Source organism: Chaetura pelagica, unplaced genomic scaffold (genome assembly GCF_000747805.2).
Source record: "Chaetura pelagica isolate M959 unplaced genomic scaffold, ChaPel_1.0 scaffold235, whole genome shotgun sequence".
Taxonomy (NCBI): domain Eukaryota; kingdom Metazoa; phylum Chordata; class Aves; order Apodiformes; family Apodidae; genus Chaetura; species Chaetura pelagica.
Genome location: NW_009953215.1, coordinates 2290009 through 2317307, shown reverse-complemented (window position 1 = coordinate 2317307; position 27299 = coordinate 2290009). Strand labels below are relative to the sequence as shown.

Genomic DNA, 27299 nt, shown 5'->3' with positions numbered 1-27299 from the left:
TCCAGACGACAGAAGAAGGTCACAAGAGCCTTATATTTTCCAGAAGAAGAAAAATAAATAGTACAGCAGATTTGCCTTTGTTTATTGTTGTGGGTTTGTTTGTTGGTTGGTTGTTTTTTTTAAGATCTATAAATATAATAAATAAAGAGATGGCAGCTGGGGACAATAAGCAGATACGTTGAAAGTGAAGAAAAAAGAAGGAAACTTGGTGATTGGCTTAAAAGCGACTCAAAAGCTTTAGTTTTCTCTACTGTTTTCAAAGTTGCATTAAGTTTTAAATGGCAAAAAAGGTGGTCTGATAGAGCAAAAAAATATTAATACTTCAACTTATTTCCATTAATGCTGTATTAAAGACAACAAAAAGCATATACTCCTGCATGTATTAAGAGAAGCGGAAGAAGCTGCTAGCCTAAGAAAAGTCTTGTTTGGTAGCCTGAGGCAACCCCGAGGAAAGCAGGGGTGGGAAAGGGTGGATATCAGATCTGAATGAAATGCAATTTGCTGCACACCAGTTCGCCACAAAAAATCTTGTACTTCTCTTGTTAAATACCATACTGCTAGCGTACTCTGCTTCACTAAGAGGAGTGGTATACAGAATCAGGTAAGTGCACTATTTAAATATTGTAGGAGATAAAATTGGCTTAATAGAGCCAGAGGAGGAACTTGTGAAAGTGAGCTGTCACTTGTTGTATGGAAATATCTAAAAATAAGATGGGGAGTGAAAGAAGCTTTCTCTGAACAAATCATAGCAAGATGATTTTCTAAGTAACTAGAGTAGTACTGCATTTATAGTGTTAAAAATCTCATAATCTCATACAGTACAATGACCTTCACAGAACACCAATACTGAAAGTTTAGGACTCCAGATCTCTATTCATTTAGTTTTTAAAATACACAAGTGTATTTTAGAAGTAATTCAAGAAGTAATCACTAACTAAAACTCAAGTTACCTCACATTCCATCCACAGTAGTGCACCAAGTAAAGGACTTCTCCACCTTCGATGTCAGAATCTTTAATACTAGCTTCATACATTTTTTGATTTTTCCCTCTTCCATACCGCACTTGGACTTTCATGCCTGGTGGATAGCATTCAAACTCTTCTTCCTCATTGTTATTGTTGTCTTCTTCTTCCTCCTCCTCCTCTTCCTCCTCCTCTGCTTCTTCTTCATCTTCATCTTCTTCCTTATTCGTGTCATCTCTTGAAAGGTTTAAAAAATTGTAGTTAATATGAGATACTTCATTAGCTTTTCAGTTCCAAACCACATATATTGATAAATATTGTGGATGCATTAGAGACTGGGAAACAGCAGACTCCAAATATGTGAAACTGCACTATGGCTGAGTAATATCAGCAAAATAAGATATAGCAACACACACAAAATCCAGTGACTGTAAGGTGCAAAAATGACTTGACTCAAAGAAAAAAAATCCATAAAAATCTGTATAAGCAGAAGTTGTTTGAACTCATCTTTATATGATTCCTTCATGTAGTCCCTTTGTTTAAATAGGTTTTTTTCAGCTCAAACTTATCTTTCTCAACATAAAGCTCTCTAAATTCCTTTTTTCAACCTACAAGTTTTACAAGTGCTTCTTGAAACTTGCTTCTCCAAAAGATCCTTGCTTTATTGTAATAAATTATCTATCTCAACACTTTGAAACGACTGCAACCAAAACCAGATTTTAAGACACACAAAAAATTTAAAAATTATGTGAGATTATTTAGCAAATCAAGCAACCTGTGCTAATTTAGGTCCTTAATACTCCCTGACAATTAGCTTCAAGTCTTCAAAAAATCTAAGACAAAATTTCATTTAATAATTAAATAAATACACAAGCAGGTGTTCACTGTTTTCAAAAGTAAGTTACTTTGGAATACATTTTTGGGTATTTGGGCCAATTTTCAGAAGCACTAAGAACCCACAAATCTTGCTAGTCTCAGCCACTGGCAGCTATGGGCTCCAAAGTGTTCTGAAAATCATTGCCTACCAGCTTACAAGTGGCAGACTACATTACAAAGGGGAAAATATATTTTAATCTTAAATAGTTTTGTCCTCACAGCATTCTAATACCAGACTTTGTGCAACACACAACAGATCAAGGCTGCTTATTAAATTCACAATAACCACAGACCACTAACAACTTAAAACCTGAGACATGGAACAGATATTTGGATACATCAGACTGGATAAGAAGAGTTAAGCGCTGCTCCAAGTCTGGTTCACAACAGTATTTAAGTTAGCCTCACAAACACAAGAGTCTGTACTAATAGTCTAAATCTTTCAATGAAATTTTCAGTAGAAAATACTCAAGATACACCAAGTTGTGTTCTCTCTCCAAAACGATCAAGTAACATTTTAATTATTTAAATGCTTTTTGTAGAAGTAAAACTGCAGTTTTATTATCTAACTAGCTGGCAAAAGAGAATTCAAAACAATAAATTAAATTCACCTGTAGTGTATCCACGCTGATTTATTAAAATTACTTCAGAAATCACTGTTGCCATACACAAAAATATATAAATGCATATGTACATGTATGTATTATATGTGGATACACCATGAGAAAAATGCTAAAAATTCTCTGTGCTGCTGTACTAATTAAATCAAGTAACATACACCTATTCAGGTATATACAGCATCAACCAGACAGTTTAGTTCTTGAAGGACAAGATTTTCAATTTATTTTAGACTTTCAGTGGGTTACTTTCCTACTGAAGTTAAAACCATCAGTGTTCAAAATGCAACATAAATGAAGGAGCTTGAAAGCTCACTTTATCTCCACCACACATCATATGGCACAATCCACTTCCCCAAAAAATAACAAATAAAGGTCTCTGAAGACTCAGGTGAAAAATTCCTGAACAGAATTCTACAACTAACAGAAAGCACCACCGATAATTTAAATGCTTTTAAGCTACACTCTCTGCTTCACTAAAGCAAAACTCCTAGCTAACTTCAGCTTAACATTTATTATCACACAAAAACTTTGGCATCAGGAGCAGAGCCACTACTGCTCCAAGAACAAGATGAGCTAATTTCCCATTGTTAACAAGACTTAATGAACCAGAATTTCTCAGAATTTCTGCCCTCTCCCTGCCACGAACTGGTAGCACAATCCTTGAACGCCGACTGCAAAGAAAAGCATGTCTACGAGGGAGATTCAGGATCTTCCAGACACTGGTAAGTATGGTGCTAGTTGCTCTTTGAAAACTGAACAAGTTTAGAGTCTCTCCTGCCTTAAACACTCTGTGGCTTTCTTGGTGTCCCAAAAGATATTCTACAAAGACTCCATGACGATACCAGAACTTCTCTAGAAGAGATGTGTGAAACCCTCATTGTGAAATTCAGTAACTTTGATGGCTAAGTATATGTGAAGAGCAGACTGTACATAGGTGGAGGGAATGTCACAAAGGAAAAGTAAAATGGAAGCAGAGATGGCTGCAATTAAAAAGCATTCTAAGAAGTGATTTGGTTAGCAATTATAAGCTGGAGATTTTAGGAAACCAAACAAAAGCAAAGAATACTTATCATTTTGGAACAGAAAAAATGGTGTTCTCATATAGCTGCTGGAACAAAATAAACAAATCAAAACATATTCCAGTGATTGCAAGGAAGACATTGCTTTATAAGGCCTGGCAATGTAGACGAAGAAGAAACCATGACTGCCATGAAAAAGAAGTTTGTAAGAATTGTGCTTGTAGCCATCCAAGATGCAGTCATAACCTCATTTGTCTGTGTGTGTATGAAACATTGGATTTTTTTGAACATTGAATTTCCTTTAATACTCTTTAGTCAAAATCCCATTTAGAGGGGGGACAGGGGAGGGGGGGGAAAGACACAAACCAACCTCTTGGCAACAGACAGTAACTGGCAACTTAAAAACAGTACCAAGCAGCATGTGCCACAAGGCTGCAACAATTTGAACAATCCAAGCAGCAGCTGATGAAACACTGTACAACAGGCACAGCAACACCAGCACAACTGTGTTCCAGAAACTAAACTTGCGCCAGAAAGCTTATCAGGAGGTCTCAAAAGCACTTCCAATTACAACTGCAGACTAAAGAATACCCTCACCCCACATCTCCCATGGAATGGGAACATACACTTTCCAAAGCAGGAAAGTAATGAATAAAAATGCAAAAATATTTGTTAATAAAACCATTAAAATGTTTATATCATTATTTCCAAAGGACACTGTGAAATCACTAAAAGGCTAAAAATATTGCAAGTGTTCAAAAACACACATATGGCAGGTAACTCTTGGTCAATATGAAGATTTAACATCAACAAGCCCATAATAAGGTTATCAACAATCGTACTTTATTAATAGAAGAAACAATGCATGCTATTAGACTATTAAAGGAACTGCAACATCACGTAAACATAATTCAACCCACAACCTCTGGCACTGACCACAGGCTTGTCACAAAGCCCAGGTGGATGAAACCAGTAAGACAGTGTGAAATTTGGAGCAATAGATCTGCCTCCTAGGATCCCAGCTTTGCAGCAAACTTAACCCTAATCCAATACACTTGCCCTGACACATCTCGCTGGTTCGCACAGCAGGTGAGACTGCAAATGCAAGATTGTTTTTTTGGGGGGTTATTGTAAAACTTGAGGAAGCAAGATTATTTCAATTATTGGTTCAATTAAGTCATTACAGTTAATTGAACCACTAGCAGAAATAAACTCCAGTGTAATTGACACTTCAAGTTTAGCAATTAGCTTCTATTTTTGTTTCCCTCCTCTTCCTAGAGAATTATTTAACCTCTACTTTACCTAACACTGAGCTGCATTATGTCAAGTGTTCTTCCTACTCTGACTTCCTCAAATCACAGCTGTAATAAGGTGCCTTTAAGTTTTAAGGCAGAGAGGCCATTAAGACCTGTACTTATGCCACGACACTAAAATATTATCTGTAATTAAACCAATTAATAAAACCCTCCAAATTCACTAGCAGTTGTCTTCCCTCTGAAGTTGCAAAGAAAACCTAAAACCTCCAAGAACTGCTGTCTGCACACAGAAAATCTGAATAAATGCAGTTGTGGTCCACCATTCTGGAGGAAAGGGGAAAGGCACTAATGTGGTTAAAATCAAGTCTGAAAGTAGCACAGTAGATTTCAACCATGCAAGCATGTACTCTATAACCAGTGTTTCCTCTGCTGCTATGGAGAAGACAGATAACTGGACTTCATCTTACTCCTTCTACTCATCCAGCCAATTTTTTTTTAAATATTTTTTTTTTAAGTATTTTGAAACATTCCTTGAAAGGATAATGGGTGGTTCCAAAGTCTGGGTGAGCAATACAGCAGTTTTCATTTTTATGGCACTGTTTCACACTCAGCTTGAAAATAAATAGTATTTGATGATGTTTTATAGGGCTCACCCACACATATAACTTTCAGTGACAGCTACCATGGTTAATAGCCTCATTTGTGACCATAAGATACGTAAAATGGGATGACAGAACCACTTTTTTCCATCAAAGACATCTCCCTTCCATTCAACATGATGCACAGACAAGACTGGTACATTTACAGTGCCACTGTACACTTTATTATTGTGTCATTAGTACCTTATTGCTGCCTCAAAAGCAATGCTTACACATCTATAGACTTCCCAATGCAAAGGTAGCAGGAATACATAAACAAAGCACACATCACAAGAGCACAGAAACATGCTCCTATACCTGAAATTAAGTACACTTCTTAAAAAATTTTTTTTGTTTGTTGTTTTTTTTACAATACACAGAGCAGTCTAAGATTCAGAGCAGATGTTCACACCAACTGTGCAATGAACATAATGGATTTCTCTCCCTTTTCCTAAGCTAATAATTTGCCATATAAACCTAAATCAGACCGGAGAAAGATATCTCAATATAAAGTTCTCAATACTAATCTGGAAGCTACAAGATATGCCTTCTGTATGAAATTTCCTTCACTCCAAAACATTTTAAGCTTCCTGGTACCATTTTGCATGCACCACCATAAAGCTTTGATCTGTCATTTTAACAGATCAGGAACTGAAGAAAACATTGTCTGTAACAATGTTATCTCACGTATGTGAAACGGAGCTTCTGACTATTAAATAATCCTGCTGTATATTGCTTTCAGAATATCCTCATCAAGTGATTCCAGAAAATTTAACTCTTGTACAAATAGAAGCCACCACCAGCAGAGACACAGCAGGTGACTACCCTGCCTTACAAGGGTACTTAACCTAGTAATACCCTGCACATAAAAGCATGCTCATCTTCACCAAATTCTCAGCTAGTGCTTTTATTACTCCTAGCTCCCTCCCACTGCTCATAGGAGATGAAACGCTGTTACTGCATGTAATGATGTATAGAACAGCTCTAAGATTTTTTTTCCCTTGCACGTGAATTAAAGGTTTAAATCCATCCAAGATTATTAGCCAAGGTTTAGTATTTTCTCCTTTTGGTATGTCAAAATATGACAGCCCCAATACCCAGAAAATCACACCATGAAGACCTAAACAGGCACTATGAGACAACTAGAAGTGTTTGTGTTTCTAAAGTATTCTTTAGGAACATTTGCTCATGCATTCCTCAGAGGAAATAATAAAGGAGGCAGTTTTCAAGAAAAAAAATCCAGGAGGTTTCTTAAGACCAATTAAGAACTATTTGTGAGTCTGAAAATTACATATTGGTGAGAAAGGGCAGGGTAAGGAAGGATCTGGAGGTGGCATCTTCTCCTGGTGTTAGGGTTAAAGCAGCAACTCAGCCAAAACAGTCTCCCACAGCACCCTCCCGGAGAAGCCTGCAATCCACGGCTTGGACAGGTGCACCCTTCGCTGCATTAAAAACTGGTTGGATGACTGGGCCCAGAGAGTGATGGTGAATGGAGCTGCATCCAGCTGGTGTCCAGTGACCAGTGGTGTCCCCAAGGGATCAGTACTGGGCCCAGTCTTATTCAGCATCTTTACTGATGACCTGGATGTGGGGATTGAGTCCACCCTTATTAAGTTTGCAAATGACACCAAGCTGAGGGGCAGTGCCAATCTGCCAGAGGGCAGGAAGAAGCTGCAGGAGAACCTGGACAGGCTGGGTCGATGGGCCAAGGCCAATGGCATGAAATTCAACAAGACGAAGTTCAGGGTCCTGCATCCTGGCCACAATAACCGCAGGCAGCACTACAGGCTGGAGGAAGAGTCGCTGGAGAGCAGTCCAGCAGAGAGGGAGAACATTGTCTGTAACAATGTTATCTCACGTATGTGAAACGGAGCTTCTGACTATTAAATAATCCTGCTGTATATTGCTTTCAGAATATCCTCATCAAGTGATTCCAGAAAATTTAACTCTTGTACAAATAGAAGCCACCACCAGCAGAGACACAGCAGGTGACTACCCTGCCTTACAAGGGTACTTAACCTAGTAATACCCTGCACATAAAAGCATGCTCATCTTCACCAAATTCTCAGCTAGTGCTTTTATTACTCCTAGCTCCCTCCCACTGCTCATAGGAGATGAAACGCTGTTACTGCATGTAATGATGTATAGAACAGCTCTAAGATTTTTTTTCCCTTGCACGTGAATTAAAGGTTTAAATCCATCCAAGATTATTAGCCAAGGTTTAGTATTTTCTCCTTTTGGTATGTCAAAATATGACAGCCCCAATACCCAGAAAATCACACCATGAAGACCTAAACAGGCACTATGAGACAACTAGAAGTGTTTGTGTTTCTAAAGTATTCTTTAGGAACATTTGCTCATGCATTCCTCAGAGGAAATAATAAAGGAGGCAGTTTTCAAGAAAAAAAATCCAGGAGGTTTCTTAAGACCAATTAAGAACTATTTGTGAGTCTGAAAATTACATATTGGTGAGAAAGGGCAGGGTAAGGAAGGATCTGGAGGTGGCATCTTCTCCTGGTGTTAGGGTTAAAGCAGCAACTCAGCCAAAACAGTCTCCCACAGCACCCTCCCGGAGAAGCCTGCAATCCACGGCTTGGACAGGTGCACCCTTCGCTGCATTAAAAACTGGTTGGATGACTGGGCTCAGAGAGTGATGGTGAATGGAGCTGCATCCAGCTGGTGTCCAGTGACCAGTGGTGTCCCCAAGGGATCAGTACTGGGCCCAGTCTTATTCAGCATCTTTACTGATGACCTGGATGTGGGGATTGAGTCCACCCTTATTAAGTTTGCAAATGACACCAAGCTGAGGGGCAGTGCCAATCTGCCAGAGGGCAGGAAGAAGCTGCAGGAGAACCTGGACAGGCTGGGTCGATGGGCCAAGGCCAATGGCATGAAATTCAACAAGACGAAGTTCAGGGTCCTGCATCCTGGCCACAATAACCGCAGGCAGCACTACAGGCTGGAGGAAGAGTCGCTGGAGAGCAGTCCAGCAGAGAGGGAGCTGGGGGTACTGGTTGACAGCTGGTTGAACATGAGCCAGCAGGGTGCTCAGGAAGGCCAATAGCATCCTGGCTTATGTCAGGAATAGTGTGGTCTGTACCATAGGATCTGAGTGATAGCAATCTCAATGGGTTGAAACACATGGGATTGCACAGACAAAAAAACCTTGGGAAAATAAACAACCCTAACTTCCAGTAGTACTCCCCAAGATATGGAAGCTGGGAACTAGATTCAGTCCACACAACAAAAATTCAGCAAGAAGAAACACAGAATTTTTTCTGTTCTCTTGTCTCTACACAAATAAGCTACATGAAGATGCCTGAAGTCCTAAAGAGAAATTTAAATAGCAAACTTTGCATGTTTGCGTAATTTCATTTGTCTGGCTATTTGGTTAGGACGGTAAAGATGGGTGGTCCACACCTTAAAAAAGGTTTCAGGTATACCTTTCAAACACTGACAAGAATTTGGTCCACTGATCTATTTTCATTACATTTGGGGCATTTTTTGTGCATGTGATTAGGTTTTCACCTACAAAAATGCATTTTTCATTTTGTATTTCCAAAGAACTCAAGACCATGGCATTTTCTCCCTCTGTACATGTCATTTCTACGCCACAAAGTTGGAGATAAGGGGAGTACAAACTTCCCCACCAGCATACAGGCTCACAAAACCTCTTTTTGCCTTTATGGTATAAATGCTAAAAACATTGTTTAGGATTTAGGATGCCAGTGACATTTTTTAAAACTCTTTGAAGCCAAAAGAAGTGCATTTTGTACTTCCTATCAACCTCTGAGGGGTGAAAGAAAAATAAATCCTAGTAACAGCATTACAGCTTATAAAGACTTAACTGCTACAAATGTTTCACTTTTTAAAATGTAAATTACTCCTTGAAAGATATCCTCAGCAATGGCCACATCACCACCCACATCTATTTTCAGAGCTATGCTTCCTATTCTAAACAACACAACTCATTGCAATCTCATGAATCACAATAGCAAAATACTAGTTAGAAGATTTTACTGGATGAGTAAAGGGAAGCAGAGAAAAGCTCTCGGTTACAATCAGTTTAATTGGAGAATATTAAGAGGAAATAGTATTTTCTACAGGTTTTTTTGTTTTAATAAATAAAAAAATAAAAACATTTTTTAATGTCACAAATAACCCAAATAAGCATGAATCAGGATTAAAAGAACACAAAGCAATTAAGGATTGCTCATACACAAATGCAGCTTGTAATTCTAAGTCCTATTTACTGTATCAGCATGGTAAATACTAAGCCACTCTGTTTTCCAAGTATATAAATAAACACAAAGTAACAACACAAAGATAGACACAAATAAATATAAAATTTAAGGAACCTTAAAAACTGATACTTCCTAAGTCATGCAAAGCTGTCCATCTAGTTTGTTATATACTTTGAAAGTAGCATTGTAAAAAAATCAGTCATTAACAATTCTGAAAATCCAGCAAACCCGTTACAGTACAATTCATCTGGTTCTCCTATAAAATGGCAAATATAGGAAATTCTAGTAATTGGTCTTTTTTAAAATAAAAATTTATGCAGACTACAAATGAAATTACATCCACAGAGCACAGGCTCTTCTAACTGAGCTCAATTAAATTTGATTTTTCTGCATTCCACATTTCTGATTCACAGAAATTGCCAACAGTCTTACAGAAAATATGTAGGAAGATAAAAACATTTTATAGAAGGATCTTTCCAGAATCTGTTTATAGAAGGATCCTTTCAGAATCTAACAGGAAGGATCAGAATCTGACCCTTCCTGAATCTGTTTATTAAAACCCTTAATAAAATAAGAAAGAACTGTTACCAATTAATCAGAAGTCAATATACTGAACTATGCCATTCTGTCACAACTCTTAATGGGCCAGAAAATGCATTAAGAGTTAATGATATTTAGACAGAAGATTAAGATCAACTAAACAGCAAAGACTGCTGAAATAAACAAGGGAATTAGTGGTCAGGCAACAGCTGGTGTTAAACCCAAAAAAAGCCCATCCTTGATATACAGATTGCTGAGAAAGTATATGAAGGTGTCATCATCTGCTTTCTCTCTTGTAATAGCTTCTCTCCTAAGCATCTGTTAACGTTTTTTTTGTTGAAGACAAGATAGTATACTAAAAGAGACCTTCAATCTGAGCTGTAATGGCCATTTTTGTGTTCTTAACACTTGAAATGAGGTCCTAATTGCAAGAATATAAATCATTAACACATTACAGATTAGTGAGGACTATATGAAGTTTTAAACTTCTTTTTTTTTGTGTGTGGCTGCCGAAAAACACTTTTTTTTTTCCCCACACTGAAACAGGAACACTTGCCAATTCCACGATGGAAATGAGATCAACTGCACACATCCATTGGTTACCTGGCCCTGCGCATCCCTATTGCTTCAAGTTTCTTACTTCCAAAACTCTTGTCTGCAGGTGTGCACAAGAGACTTCTGTCAGTATCGTGCCCACTCAGTGGCAAAACTGTTACTGATACAAGGTACTTCTGTCTTTTCTGATGTCACCCATAACACACCACTATAAAACAGCAGAAGCTGCTGAACAACTAGTACAAAAATTAAGTAGAGGACTACTACTGGCAATGGCTGGGATATTTTTATCTCAAATCAAAGTCACCTATGTTTATGTTCTTTTGCTCACTCAGCTTATAAGTATTTAGGCCTGAATCCTGTGAAAACTTTAGCTGCTTTTTAAATTAGATCCATGAACTTAATGGCACTTACCATGACAAAGTTAGGAAACACATATGTCTCTGGAAAATACAAGTCTAATTCTCGGTAGAGATGTCTGATTTTAAGTTCAAATTACAAGAGTAAATTTTAATGAGCACGGATCAGATGACTTTGCTGATTATAAACAGAGTAACTTACCCTGATTTTTCTTTTTCTTCAGCATCTGCATTTACAGTAGGATTTTCCACTTCCTTAATCTTCTCCTCCTCTTTATCTTCTAGCTTGTTTTCATCTTCAGTTTTGATTACATTTAAGTCCTTTGCTTGGTCAGGTTGAGTACATGCAGATTCTGGCAAATTTTTTTTGTTTCCCTAGGGTAATGGAACCTTTAGTTAACTTACAAGATGAAACAAAAAACCAAAGGATTTAAGAAAAGGCAGACAAAACATACTGAAGTTATATGAGCAAAAAAAATCTAGAGTCTAGGTCTTGTTCTAAAATTACAGCACGTCTGCTGCTTTTTCTCCTGAAAATCTGAAACTAAAGATAACAGACTTTAAAGTTGCAGCCAGTGTCCTAGCTAGTTTTATCACAATAATGTAGGCATGCAGCTCTTAGACCTGAACTGCAAAGAAATCCCCAAGATGAACACTGCACAGGGTGTGTGTTTTACCTTATGCAGAGATATTAGTACTGGCCCACCTGGCATTCACTCCAGAGTTAGTGTTAGCAGACAGAAGAGGGCTGGCTGCCACTTACACGCAGAAGCATTACATTTGCGTTGCACACTAACTTGAGGAGCCCACGCTGCTTAAAGAGCAAACTGCTAAGCCTGCACAACACAGTGCTTCAGCTTACTGCCCTGAACTTCCTTTGCTAAAACCAGTAAGTCAACACTGGATTTTGAAAAGGTATAGACATTTGTCTCTCTGGACCACTGCGAACATCATCATGCCCATGGAACTCACTGGTTTCACTGGAGCAGAGATGCAAAAGCAAGACTTATGAAGGCTCAAAAAGCATGGCTAGATTCAAAACAGAAGTTATCAGCACTGTAGTAAGCTGTGAGCATGCATCTCCTGCATCAGGTTAAAACTGCACATTAATGAGTCTCCATTTGACCTGGGAGGCCTCTAAACAAGTGGAATGTTGCAGCTGCTTCCTAACAAGTCTGATGTTTTGGCATCATGATCCCCTAAAACAGTCACCTACAGATATATAGGACTCAAATTTGCTGGCCCGAATTAGGTTTACAGCATATTTTTGTCATGTTCCAAATCTGTTATGGACATTTCAATCTTGACATGAATTCATGGTTATCAACACGCTACCTGACTTTACAAACAGAATAAAACACAAACTTTAAAATATTTTACCAGAACAGAGGGTTTATCATTTTCTTTACTTTCATTATCATTCTCAGCTAATTTTTTTTCTTCTTGTTGTACTACTGCTACTTCCTCCTGTTTGCGCTCCTCCTTATCCACTTTTATTTCTTTTATATCCTGCTCTGGTTCTTCGCGCATCTTCAATTCCTTCTCTTTTTCACAGTCTTTACAAGGCTTGCTTGTCATTTTCTCTGGCAATGCCATTTGAAATTCAATGTTAGCTGATGTACAATACTCTTCAAAACCATAGAGATATCTAAAAGAAAAAAATTGCTTTCGATAAGCAAGTTTGTTTAAAGAAAGAACAGGCTACCTAGCAGAAACTAAACATGAACAGTTATGTTTAAAGCCTAAAAAATTGTATTATAACTAAAAACTTATGAACTTTATGTATACTACCACTACCACAGGGCCACTTCAGTTCCTTCTAGTGCTATTTTAGCACAAAGTTGATAGCTTTATTACTTACTTTTTATATGCACATTTAACATTATATCCTGCAGCTGAATTCAATACAGGGATTCCAAGATCTTGATAAACCTGCTTCCACACTGCTCCACTTTCAATCTATTAAAGAAAATTAAGTCAAGGTTTTTAAGTTACCTCACTGGCACAAAACAGACTAAGTTGACAAAGTTTACAGCTTTGGAAAATAATTACAAGTAATCTCCTCTGATCTATAAAATTACTATTTATCACACACACGGTGTTTCATTTTAATGAAAACTGTAGTCTAATGTAATCACTTGAAGCAAATTAGGATTTCTGCATTTCACTAAGCCACAGCAGGCTTTCCTCTCCAGGTGGTAATAAAAGAAAAGAAAGAAAACACAAAGATCAGAAAAATCAGTACATTTTTAAATGTTATATTTAAAGTGATTCCTAACTATAGGAGCTAGAATTTTAATTAAATTGGAAAGAAAAAATTAATTCAAAGTATTAACAATACTCAGCCCTAGCTGTACTGCACCAGATACTGCAACCAGTTTTTTATTATGTCTTCAACATGCCCTTTGGTATCTAAACTTTGTGACAAGAGTGGTATGCTCATTTCTAACCATCTGTGAAGGTAAAGCAGATGTACTGCAAGATGTAAGTACAAGGTCCTGTCTTGTATATCAGAAAGATGTCACTGCACAAACATACCTCCTCAACTGACAGGCTAAATTTATGGGAAGCAGTCCAACGCAGTAACAGAATCTGCTTGCCCATGAATTCCATATGCCTCAATTGCTGCTCCAAGACCAAGCCCACTAATCCCCGTCAGCACATTCTTCTATATATTGCCCAGGATAGGAATTAAGGGCCTCAAATTAGACCTTAATCTAGACTACCTGTCTTTGAGATTTTATTGATTTTCACTTTCTGAGGTAACAATTTTATCAGACAAACATTTATCGCAAAATCTCAAAAACACACATGCTAGCTAATTTTATGCAGCAATAATTAAACACACTGAGTAGGTGTATAACTTATTTAGAATATATTTAGTTTCTGGTTCCCATATATCCAAAGCTCCTGTGTAAGATTCTTCTTTAACACCACTTAAACAAGAACAAACAGCATCCTCAGATTTTATGGCTCTGGAATATTCATCATACTAATACTCACATTATCAAATCCTCCAAGTTTGTGTACAAGTCTGAATAATTTGAAGAGATTTAAATTTCTATATCCTAATACAGGTCGCTTGTTAATAGGAGTCCCTGTGAACAAAGATTGCGTTTTGAAATATCTTTTTCAGAATACCATGAAATCCGCATCCTACGCACTACACTATTAAATACCATAGTGTGAACATCACCCTCCGACCACCTCATGCACCTAGGACTTTCTCTTCATGAAACTAAATAAACCAAAGAGTCTTAATAACCCATTTTTCCTGTAGTTCAGTAATGTAATTGAATTCATAGATATACAACCTCCTATATATTATTGAACTTGCACAAAAGTTTATTGCTACCTGCCTTACACATTTTTGTATCACTTGCTGAAACAAGTATGTTTAAAAATACCAGTGTGGTCCTTTCATCAGAATTAAATTAAAAATAATTTTAAAAAAACAACTCTCTAGAAACAAATACCACACTGCTTCAAAGCACTGAAACTTCCTATGCTACTGTAACTAGCAGTAGCTGCCATATCTCTTCTAAACAGCTCAACTCATCTTCATATGTAATTAAAAAGATAGTAAATTAACTAGTTATAATACTAATTTAAACATAAACGCTTTCACCCTTTCCTCCACAGACATACTTTTCTTGCAATATAAAGATACCTGGTAAAGATCTAATATAATAAAAGCATTTGTTTTAAAAACATTTAAATCTACCTTACCGATAATGATCATGCATTTAAGTAGTGAGGATTGAACTCAAGAAACCTGGCAGAAAGTAAATGCTTTTTTTCCTAAAAAGTAGGGGTGTGGTTATATTTTAAGTATTTTTAAGTTATTAAACTGAGCATACACATTAATATGATTGAGGATAAAAAATCTTTGATTATACACATTGTAAGTACACAGCAGAAAATATACTAGGATATATGAAGTACTACCCATTTATTTCTGAAAATAGGAGTAAGTGACTGCATTTTAGGAGAAGCATCAAATAACCAACTTACCTCCTAAATAGCAGGGAAGTCAAAAGTGATTAATACAGTTTCAGTGTTTCCAAAACTGAACTGCACACCACTACAAGTTTACAGACTCAGTTATTTAAAGTACTGCTAAGCGACACATCTATCTTCATCTTCTACAAGTCAAAGATTAAAATCCCTACCTCTGTCTTCCATGAACTTGTATAATTGCTGAAGAAAGTTCTCTCGTTCTTCAGGAAATGGCTCAATTTCTTCCTGTTTAAAGCAATGCAGACAAGAAAATTATCATTATTTTGAGTTACAGTCCTTCATTAAGAAACATACAGCAGTGAAAATTTATGTTCAAATGTTCAAGTTTGTTTTTACTATAGTCAGCAACAGGATACTATGCAAAGAGACACATGCTCTCAGTACTATGCCGTACAGAAGTTTTATAAACTATAGTTGTTCAAAATACACAAAACAATAAAAAATCCAATTTCAACGACCTTTACTATCACTGAAGTATCATAAGTGCTATCATAAAATCATAAAATTCTCAATTTTGTCCATTTATGCAGACAGTTTGGAAGACAGTACTATTAATGATCAAGGCATTATATCAGAAACCTCAGGTCCATTCCTACTGCAATTTAGTGACTCCTTAGTCATACACTGTGACTTTCAGGGTAAAGTGAAAGAGAAAATGGTGCTTGCACTTTCTCAGGAGTTCTAATCCACAGTACTGGCAAACCGCAGCCAATGGCACTGCATGCATACTGCCAAGGGGTACCAGCTGTGCATGTGGTGAGCAGATCAGTCCCAGAACTGAAATAACAATGAATAATTTGGATGTTCAGTTCATTGCACTAATAAACCTCTACATGAGATTTACTTAGATTAATATACTGGAGTTTCATAACAATGGCTTATTTCATAACACCTCATAATTTCCTTAGGAAATGCAACTTGCCACAACCAGTAGTAGTAAGGTATTAGTGTAACCAACATTCTTAAAAATTCTGATGACTAAGCTACTTCAAAACAATATGCCAAATACAAGTTTCTGCGTACTTCTTTAACACTACTTGTAAAGTTTTTAAAAAATAACTAATAAAAGTTACTCAATAAATCTAAAAGAAATCAAATAAATTATTTTTCTTTAGTGTATTTTCACTCCATGTTTAATTTTCTCTATTTTTCAACAGTTTCCTTGTACTAATTATCAAATATCCACCTACCCTGAAGTAAGGGGACAAAAAGTATTGTCTTTAAGGTTATAGCAAGACAGTTGAGAAATCAATAGAAAGAATATCATTATTAAAAACAGCAGGGAAAAAAAATTAACATCCCTTCAAAAAATGCAATATATCTGCTGAAGATATTTAATAAAGAGATAGATGACTGAAAATAAGGTCTAGGAAGGATGTAACTATTAACAGTGAGTAAGTTTTTTCTTACGCAGTATTTCCTGTTCTCCATTAAATGCACTTGGGAGGATATATCAGAGTAAACAGGCAAAAAATGAAGAAACAGTAGTCACAATATTCTGAAACTGTTGTCATTTATGCCTAATTCTTAACAGAAATGCAATGAAAATATTCCAGACCTTTGCAAAGACAATGCAAGAGGAAACTCTCGACAAGGGGAATTAAATGATGAGCATCTATCTGATACCTAGTATACCAGCAGAGCTCAGAGCAGGCTATATCAATGAGCAAGACAAGCAGGTTGGGTAAAGAACTGCAACCAGTACACTTAAATACAACCTCACAGGGTGGGGACACCAGAAATCAGGCATATCTAGCAGTTCTTCACCAATGAGGTGATGCTGAAGCCCTGCACACAGTACAGACAAACACCTGGTTATGAACATTCACATTTCACAGGCAAAGGTGGGAAAGGAACTACTGCAAGGCAAGCAAAGGATTCAGCTTACAATCATATAACTTTAATATGACCATGGAGAACAAATTAACTTAGTGGAATTGATACACTTCTGGAGTTTGTTTTTGCTTCTTTTAATCTCTTATGACAGATGCAGAAAGGACATATTCTGAATCATGGGAAAGAGATCATGAGCACCTACTTGGGTTTCTCACATCCCTCACCAATAAGAAAACATTTGCCATATGAAAACAGTCCCACAGAGCTAGGGGACAAGGCTAGGAATCAATATCACCCTCAGAAACCTGCAGTTCTACATCAGTGTAAATCCAGGCCAGTCTGGATTTAAACACAGTTGCGAGACATAACTGCTGATGTTTTTAAAGTGAAAAGATCTTTGTTTTGAAGTTACCAATAGAATTTAAGCACTGCATATCCTTAACCAGAAACAAATGGGGTTTTTAGCTACACAGATCTTCCCAGTTAGAAGACAGCCAGACCTTTAACACCTAGCAGGTAAACTCCATTTAGAAAGACACACAGGAGAATATTATTTTCTTTTAGAAAAAAACCAAAATGCGTGTGACAGCAGACACCAGTATCTACCCTTCCTCGTTCTAATTAGTCCCTAGTTAAGTACTGCAACCCCTTCTTGACACTGCATTAAGATGGGAAAGATTCTAAAACGGAAGAGTTTCAATTTCTATTTTTCATTGATCCTGTTGACTCAGCCTTTTGACTAAATGATTTTTGTTCAGTAACTCAAAGATATTTTCAAGCTGATATTTTCATATTAATTGAAAGCGGAGAGGCAGTAATGTTGTCTATGTTCATAATGTGTATGTTACCATGTTAAATGTTTCTAAATGGTTAAAATATCTATTAAATACTACAGTTTTGCTAATTTTTATTCAGCTGTGTATCTACAACTTTTACTAGCTTCATTTCACTTGCCTCTTCCTCACTGCTGTTATCTTCCTTTTCTTTTTCATCCTCTTCCTCTTCTTCAGCTTCACTGCTGGAGCTGTCTTCTTTCAATTCTGTTTTCCAGTTACTAGGAACAGTTTTGGTTTTACGGAATTCAAGGGCTTGGTCAAAAGCTGTAGAAGGACCAATATTTTTTAGTACTTCAGGAAGTATCAGTTTGACCAACTGTTTTAATCAAAAAAGTATTCAGGGGTGGGGGGGAAGGAAAGATTGCTAATTAAGAATTTTACCGCCAAATTAAAAAAAGCCTCAACAACCCCACCTTGTCCTTCCTTATTTGTATCATCCACAGAAACTGGCCTGGTGTTCTTCACACAAAAAATTATTCACAGCTCTTATTAGGATCATTACAACATTATAGTGTCTATAGACCAGAATAAAGATTTTTTTTTTTTACTAGGACATACATGAAAATTTAACTGAGAGAACCCCTGTTCCTACAGGTTTAGACCATGGTTTACATATATTGAACATGGAGGAGAAGGAGGAACAAACAAGCACAAACTAATTCTGTAAGTTTGATCCCACAAACTTAAAACTTTCTGATGAATCCACAATTCCAGGTTCTTCAGAATGCCCAAAGGCAACTTATAATTATTAGGGATATTACAGTGAGAATAACTCTACGATAGTAAAATGAAAAGGACAGAATACTGGATAGTCTATAAAGCCAGTGTGTACTTTATGATTATATTCATTGTTTGGCATGTCTACATTCAAAACAAGTGCACAAGAGTGGGTATTCCTTGTGGGTTGTCATTTTCAAAAAAGGTTCCTCTAAATTTTCACAAGTGTTCTCCTTCGATATATTATGCTATTGGAAAAGATCCTGTATTCTACCATAAATTTGGTGCAATTTACACAAAAAAGTAAATAAATACATACAGGTTTTCTCATAGAAAACTATTTTTACCTTGTTTTAACAAAGCGTCAGGCTTTGGTGAAGTTTCACTGATCTCCCGAACATCTTTTCTTGGCACAGAAACACTAGAAATTGTTTTTTAAAAAAGTAAGTAATATTAAAGCTAAATTAACAGTATAATACTAAGTATAATATTTACTAAGATTATAACAGACTAAACATAGAAGAAGCATATGAAGTATATACATGCTGACAATTCTACACTGTTAGTCTGGTAGTGTAGTCAGTGGATGAAAAACAAAACTTCTACATAAATTGCATGAGGCAAACAATATGCATTCACTGCAAGTTAAAGAAAGCTTCTTCTTCCACTAACAGGTAGTTTCTGGCACCTCCCAAATATCTATTACTTAACATAAAACTCATGTTAATTTAGCAAGTGACTACTCTCCCACAAAATAAACAACCCTAACTTGCTTACACCATAAGTGAGTATTAGTATAAACTGTCAGTATGAAATGAAAGACTTCCACATTGAAAGAATAAGCACTTTTAAAATTTCTACTGTGGCTCTAACCAAGGAAGCAAATCTGACATACGGCTTTGGAGGGTGAGGGGTACATGCTTGTGTGCACACATGCACTGATGCCTGAGTAACTATCAAAACGTAAAGTGAGTAAGTAAGTAATTAAGCTACAATGAAACTATTAAATATTTCGGTATGCTTCTGCAACAGCATTCTATTGAACCAAGCACAATAGACAGCTGCAACTTTTAAAATAAAAACTGCAGCCTAGAAAAAAAAACCTGTTGTAATCCACTAACCTCCCCTCCCTGACCAACATAAGTTTAACAACACAAAATTCCTCATTCTATTGCAAATACCATACCGTATGTCTTTCTAGGTTTCCCCTTCGAGTATTATTACAGCTCTTTTCAAAGAACATGGTAACACATAGTTGTAGCCTAGACTAAGATAAACATATGCCTTACTACTTAAAAAAAAAAATAAAAAAGAAAGAATCTGTGTGTGTGCACGTGGTGCATGTGCGTGCGTGCACACACACCCACCCGCTCCTTTTCTGTGGCTGGGTGCGCTTATGGCCACAATTCTGAGTATCAGTGTTCTGAATATCAGAGCCACAACTCTGAATAAGCAGAGCAGGAAAGAATCTTGGCCCATTCTTAAAGTCACAAAATACTGCTTTCTTTGCCACCACTGTAATAATGAAATTTAAACCAAGACAGGTAGATTTATGCATTACATTATTAATAATTACAAAGCTCAAGATTGATCTAATCACAATGTAGGCTGTTAACGGTTTTCTAAACATATAAAAAAATCTTGGCACAAACTTACGGAGCTTACTTTACCCAACACATCTCATACTACATTTCACTTCACTGGTACAGATTTTATTCAATTATCAATCTCTATGTTCCTACTCACAATTTGCCATCCTTGAAAGAGCGAACAAGAATATTGTCTTTTTTCACTGCAATATCATCACTACAGTCTGGACAAACCACCTGCAAAGATATTACAAATACAAAGTTTAGAGAGAAAAAGGGAAAACAAGAGCATTATAGTATATACCAATGCTTCTCAAAAACCTTTTGAGTCCATTCCTCTTCGGCAACACTGAGATGAGAACAAATTAAATCCTTCAAAAACAGCAGAGATTACCTCCCAAAATTACTGAATGCATGAGTTAATGCTCATTTCCTAGGGGAAATTGGTGGCTGCTGCCAGAGCCATACCAAAAACAGTATTCTGACAAAAGTTAAGTATATGTCATGGCACTACAGACCATTCTACTCTCTATCCTAAAAGGACAGGACTTCCACCAAGTGCTGCATCCTGAGTTAGAGACCTCTTCTAGAAAATTTGCAGAGATTGCAAGGATGCAATCGCAAACAGTTTCAAAAACAAAGGCACACACAAATTATGAAATGCAATTTCATCATAGAGAATTCATGAGTTACCTACCTAGGAGATAAGAGTGCCTCGAGTGCAAGTATTACAATAGTTTCTTTAATTCAAGAGTAGACTAATCAAGTCTAGCACTAAGACAACATATAATTTGTTGCAATTTTAAAAGCTGTGTAAGTTTGTTTAACCAATTTGCTAATTAAAAAGACTCAGGAATTACATATATATATATATGCATGCTTACACACATATATATGCTTACATATATATAAACATAAAATTCCTGAATCTTTTAATATATCTATCTATCTATATATATGAAAATACTAAATTTCTGGAGTTACAGAACAGAGAAGCATCCTTCGTTTCCACTCATGTCTCTTGTCTCTAAACTTGTCTATTTCCCTGAAAGGTAAGAAAATTCTGGCTGCTGTGAAACCCCAAGGAGGAGCAAATAACTGCAGCCCTAATTTAGTCCTGGTACATACCTCTCTTCTCTTGTACCAACTGCTTTCAGTCCTATTTTTTCCACCAAAATAAAGATACTGCAAGACAAAAGGTTGCTTACCCCCATGCATAGGTCACCAGCCATATAGCATTTTAGAAGGCAAAGTCAAAAGCCCAAACTGATTTGGAAACAGAGCTTGCATATCACAGAACATTGGCTAAATATGCTTTTCAAGAAAAATAAACCATAAGAGTCTCAGTCTGCAAATTCAATGCATTCTACAGTCTCCAAATAAATCACAGCTGAGTAACTGAAATGCAGTTTGAGATATAGTTTGCAACAGTGTTTTAAAATTAAGTTAAAGGAGAGTGATTATCACCCTCCATTTGAAACTAACAGTGCAACTTCCTAGCTCTCTAGAGATGGAGAAAGGCCCTTCTGGCTTTAGCTATTGGTTCTGTAGAAGCATCAAGACCTTGGTAGTCAGAAATCCATTCAGAGGTTGGAAAGCAGCTTACAACACAACATCATGTAGTGCCTTTACATCAAACAGCATCAACTCAATTTTGCCTGACTCAAGTTTTCTCAATTTCCCTGGAAAACAAGCTCCACTGGAGTCCCAGGAGGATGAGAGAGATGATCCTATGTAAACTCAATTTTCTGAAAATGCTGCAAGCAGATTTCCTCACTGCACCCGCAAAAAGCCTTTAAATACACATTAAAACTAAGTAATGCTGTAAGGCTTATTAAATCACGCTCTTTGACATAAAGAACAACTGCCATGCCTTTTTACAATCGTCTACCACCACAAAACAAGCAAACAAACAAACCCTAAACAAATAACCCACAAAAAAAACCCCTCCAACCAAAACAAAGAAGCAAACCATGCATGCAGAATTAAAAAAAATGTAGTCAGTCACCAAGTCCTTAGAATAATTTTTAGGCCTCTACAGTTTTACATGTAGAGGTGACAGGCTATCTGGTTATAGGACTGATATCCAAAGTAAACAGTTTCCACTACTAATATTAACTGTTATTTGTTGTAAAGGTTTAGATTAATCCCTGAACTTCTTTTCACACAGTTAACTTGCACAATGTCATCTGTGCTAACACACAGAGCATATCTGTACACAACATGATTAATAAGAAAGTAATGATGTAATATATATTATTCAGCATATTAAACCTGAACATAATTATTCACATAATCACAATAAGCATAATACAAAATTATAGAAAAATGTATCAATAATAAGCTAAAATTACTTTGTTGATATAGTAGAGGTATCCTGATTACAAGGTGAAAGAATGGTGAGGCACAGCTACAGGGAAGGGAATAAAAAAAAAAACTAAAAGCAAACAAACAAAAAACCCAACCCAACTAGTTGGAGCAGAAATCTGTTAATTGGCACAACCTCTCCTATTAAATGCAATATGACGTTTATTTGCAGAGCTATAAACCCGGTTCCTAGAATAACAGTTAATCTAGGATAAGCTATTGCAGAGTTAATGAGCTCCACCCTCAAACTTCATCCACCTACTGCTTCTCATTCATGCAGGAAGCTTTCCATGAGAAATGAGCTATTCTAATCTGCAAATGAAAGCCAAAGAAGTAACAGTGTGTACCTTTAATGCACTGTGGGAGCATAAGCAACAATTCAGTTATCTTTATCTTTAAGCTCTGACCCACAGGGACCCGTCAGTCACATGCAAGCCCAATGCCTACCAGAGAGGCTGCCATGGAAACTGCTATCTGTCATGTGCATGGCCAATAGGGCTACAACCCAATAGTGTGACACACAACAGCTCAAGCCAGAATAACTGACTGCTTCTCAGAGTACAGCTGTGAGGCAGGCAACACTGCCTCACATCTATCTTGATCACATCTATCTTGGTGACAGCACTCAGTAAAGAGAGTGATTTTCACATCTAGTACCGAAAACTTCTCTTAATGCTATCTGTCATTAACATGATATCACCTTGCTATATATTCTGCCCTTTCTTTTCTTTTAAGGAAGACTTCAACGAAATCATTCTGTCCTAACAACTTTTCCAAAAGACTTGCTGGAAAGCCTCTGGATTGCATTACAAGACACAGGAGGCAACAAGTTTAAAGTTGTAACTGAAGTTACTAGGAAGAGTTGAATGTTAGTGTATGGCATCTTTCCAATGCAGAGGACAGGTCTTCCTGAAATCAGATTAACACTTTAAGCTTTCATTGACAGGGAAAAACAATTCAAATATTTACAATTGCTAATAAAATTAAAAAGCATGGTACTAGAAAGTACTACATATGGAGTTATGTTAATATCCAAATATATCTGTAGGTCTATATGCCATCCTTAGTCTAACAGCGATATTTTATTAGAAGTTTATTTGTAGTGTTTTTAAACCAGAATAAAGAAAGACAGAAAATATTTGTACTAAAAAAATTACAACGCTATTTTAGAGGAAATTTATTGGCAATTGACTACTATCGACCACAGCAACACAGAAAAACATTTGGTTTTATTATCAAATGTGTTTAAATCAAACACAGAAAAATAGTATGTCATCACCAAACTTCCCCTCTCACTGCACATCTTTATATTTTCTTCCTTCATAAAACTTCAGAAAAACTACATGTAACAGCCTAGGAAAAAAACCCTGAAATTTTAGTTCAATAGTAGTAAAAAACACTGTTGAGATGAATTTAAGTCAACAAGCTCTGGCTGTTTGATAAAATTAAAGCTACCTTAGCAATAAATTTTTATAAACAAACATATATATATATAATATTTCCTTTGGCTATTACGATACATTCCAATTTGAAAAAACATTTAAAGTTCTTATAAAAATACTGGTTGATCCATCAAAAATTGAAAACTCTACCTTTCTCTGGTGCATAGAAAATCAATGAAACTTCACAAAATTAAAATAAATATTAAACTCTTACCAAAGCAGGAAACCACAGAGCCTTCTTTTTATCAACACTGAAGCAGTCCACACACACAACCTTTCCTAATAACTCGTCACTCTGCTTCCTATCATCTTCATCTTCATCACTGGAAGAGGATGAAGATTCTTCTTCAGGACTAAACAACAGAAAAAGATTTAAAACTCAACTACACAAAACTTGCCTATAATAAATACAGGAGATCTAAAGCTAATTGTCAAGAGGCATAAATAATAGTGACTTGAGATGCCTGTTAAGTGTTTTAGGATAAAAATTAATAGAAATATTTATAAGAGAATTAATAATAACAAACAGAACATTAGAAACTCAGAAAAGTCCATCTACATGTAATACACACAAAAAACAAACAAAGCACCATAACACATCCACATGGAGGAACAGAAATTAACTGTCAGGACATTGAAAACAAGAATCTTCCCATAATGAAGCACTATTCAAAAATACTGTTGTACTTTTAGTTTTGGACCAACATGAAGCAAAAAATGTTTTGGTTTTCCTCTTAATCTTTTTACTTTAACAGCCATACAGAATAAAAAGCTATTTTGAGAGAGGACATATATCTGAAGAAGAAACATCAGCTATGAAGATGAATAGCAAAGAGAAAAATACGTCTGTTTAGCCTGAAACAGTTCTCTAAAGATGTTCAGTGAAGCATTTCAATGACTGTTTCAATTTCACACTGAATGAAGTGCTAGAATTTAAGTAGATGGGCAGAGGTGCAAATACATTTTGATTAAAAAAAGGTTTCTGGCTCATAGTTTTGCCTGTTTCAGTACAAAATTGCACCCAGTTTTAACCATATGGGGAGTCTAAATGTACAAAACTACTCCAATTAAAACTGCCTGCAACTGATTAAAAGATTGTTTTTTTTAAATCAGCACTCCTGTCTTTCTCAAGATTTTTCACTAGTCACTTTGAAGGTTAATTCTCAGAACATACACAGTACGTTCAATGAGAACAAGCAGAATTTTAAAAGCTATCCTTCATTTTTCACATAACTTCTTTTGAGTACAAAGTTAAATATTATCAGAAGATTCACAGGCAGCATTTGTGTAACAGATGACAACTGATTTACAGCCTAAGGTGAATGATTATGTTTAATCTTCTCCAATCTTATTTTATGTCATCATTTGCAGTCCTGATAAAGCTGGGTATCCTTCCCCCAACATGCTTTTTTGAGGTAATTATTGCTTTTTTAAAAAAAGTATGAAAACATCTCTGGATGATTTCTGGGGTTTAAGAACCTCTTGTGGGAAGAAGTCAAGGACTAGAGAGAAAGCCAGGACTATTTTAGATAGACTGAAACCTAGCTCAGTTATACCAATATTTGTACAATTTGTCTTTCGACATAGTTGAGTCAGTATTAATCAAAAGATAAAGATAAGTATGTTTCTTCTGCCATAATAATGTCCTGTACAGTTAGGGAAACAGAAGACAACAACCCAGTCACAGACACCAAGGATGTTGCAATCACATTCTCTATGGTATATGCCAGCTTTCTCCATCTTTTTCCTTTGAGACATCACAAACTAGGAGACCAAAAATTGAGTAAATTTATAGCGCCTCTATATATACCAGGCAATATTTATTTCAAGCTATCAAAAAACTCCCCACTCCAGCTACTACCACCTCCAAACTTTAAGAACAAAACCCAAAGCCAAACAAAAAAACCCACACAACCACCCACCCAAGAAAAACCAAACAAAACCAAAACCAACCAACCAACAACAAAAACCCCAAACCTAACCCCAAACAAAACCCACCCACAGGCATAGAAGAATAACAGTCAGGAGTATTTAACACTGTTTTTTCAAGATCTCAAATCCCAAGAAGGAAACACCTAGGAAATCAAGGTACTATCCCTGAGCTTTCTGTTTCTATCAATAAGCTTTGCTACAAACCATAATACAGTTCACCTATTTCTAAAAGCCTTTCAGAGACCTTGTAATGAGAAACCAAAGGTCTACATGAGGATTCTAGTACCTTTGTATCAGCTAGACAAAGACTGCATTGTAACAATCTTTGTTTGAGTCCATCACAGTTATACTACTAGTATTCCACTACAGAGAAGCTTTTGAATATAGCTTAAGAACTCATTTCCACTTGGTATGCCACTTTCTTTTTTTACTTAAGTAACAAACCCAAGAAAAACTCTTGCATATAAACAGTACTATTTTAAATACTGATTGCACAAAGACTTGTTGCAATTCTTGCATGCAACAGTACACGTAAAACTGACATTCAGTTTGAGTGCTAAACAAGACTTTTCACGTACCTTCCTGTTTTTTCAGTAAGAGAAGCCTGAACACACAGCTAATAAAATTCCATACACACTGAAACCTTCCAAAATGACCACAGACATCACAGATTAAGACGGTAAACTTACATATGATTGGATCTTCTTCCCCTGTTTGTTTTCTTTCCTATAACAGGAGTCCCAAAGTGTTCAGGATTTGTGAGTGGAAGCTGATCTAATGTCTGTTGAAATGAAAAAAAAAAATCCATATACAAGTATATATAAAAAATCTGGCATAAATTATTCTTCAAACTCTATGTTTGTATAATCTGGTTAAAGCAATTTTTTTTCAGTAGAGAGGATTCCTCATTACAAACGTACAGCATTTCTCCTTACAGATGTAAAACAGAGATGTCACTGCTTTAACTTCTTACAAGTAATGTGCTTTCTTTTGAAGGTTTTTTCAACACTTTCTCCCCATCTCTAAATAATTAACTTTTGTCCAACCCACAAAGATTATTCTTTCCAAAAGTCCTCTTTTGGACCATTCAAAAACAGAGAATTAAGTGCTAGGTATTCTGCTGACCTAGGATCCATATCTACAGGATTAATTTTCTGCCTGTTTCATTGTCAGACTAAACACCCAAACATCTACTTATAAATGAACAAAGGTCCCCGAGGAAATGAAACTTCAAGATAACTCAGTAGCAGCAAACATGACAAGTTAATCGTATTTTTGCTAATAATTCATAATTTGATATGTTTGATAGAAAGGTTCTAAAACAATTTTTAAAAGGTTGTTACACTGATAACTGAGCGGGTGTTAATTGATGCTACATTAGCATCAAAACTAAAAGAGGAAGAGAAAGAACGAACTTTCTCCATTCAGGGAAATAATACAGCATCAACAGAACGACTTAATGGATACGCAGTATCTTCTTTTCCTAAGAAT

General features: G+C 36.2%; 1 protein-coding gene across 1 annotated transcript in view; it reads right to left on the bottom strand.

Annotated features, from left to right (window-relative positions):
- Positions 1–946: 946 nt before the first annotated feature.
- The window catches only part of LOC104388694 (AT-rich interactive domain-containing protein 4B-like), a 65115-nt gene continuing 38762 nt past the window's right edge, over positions 947–27299 (bottom strand). Inside the window, exons 6-16 of the mRNA XM_009997593.1 lie at positions 26498–26657; positions 24091–24229; positions 20225–20304; positions 18826–18899; positions 17880–18025; positions 15242–15314; positions 14073–14167; positions 12931–13028; positions 12450–12717; positions 11272–11444; positions 947–1199 (exon numbers count right to left, since the gene is read on the bottom strand). Coding sequence (XP_009995895.1) covers positions 947–1199; positions 11272–11444; positions 12450–12717; positions 12931–13028; positions 14073–14167; positions 15242–15314; positions 17880–18025; positions 18826–18899; positions 20225–20304; positions 24091–24229; positions 26498–26657 — 1559 coding nt within the window. The remainder of the gene's footprint in view (positions 1200–11271; positions 11445–12449; positions 12718–12930; positions 13029–14072; positions 14168–15241; positions 15315–17879; positions 18026–18825; positions 18900–20224; positions 20305–24090; positions 24230–26497; positions 26658–27299) is intronic.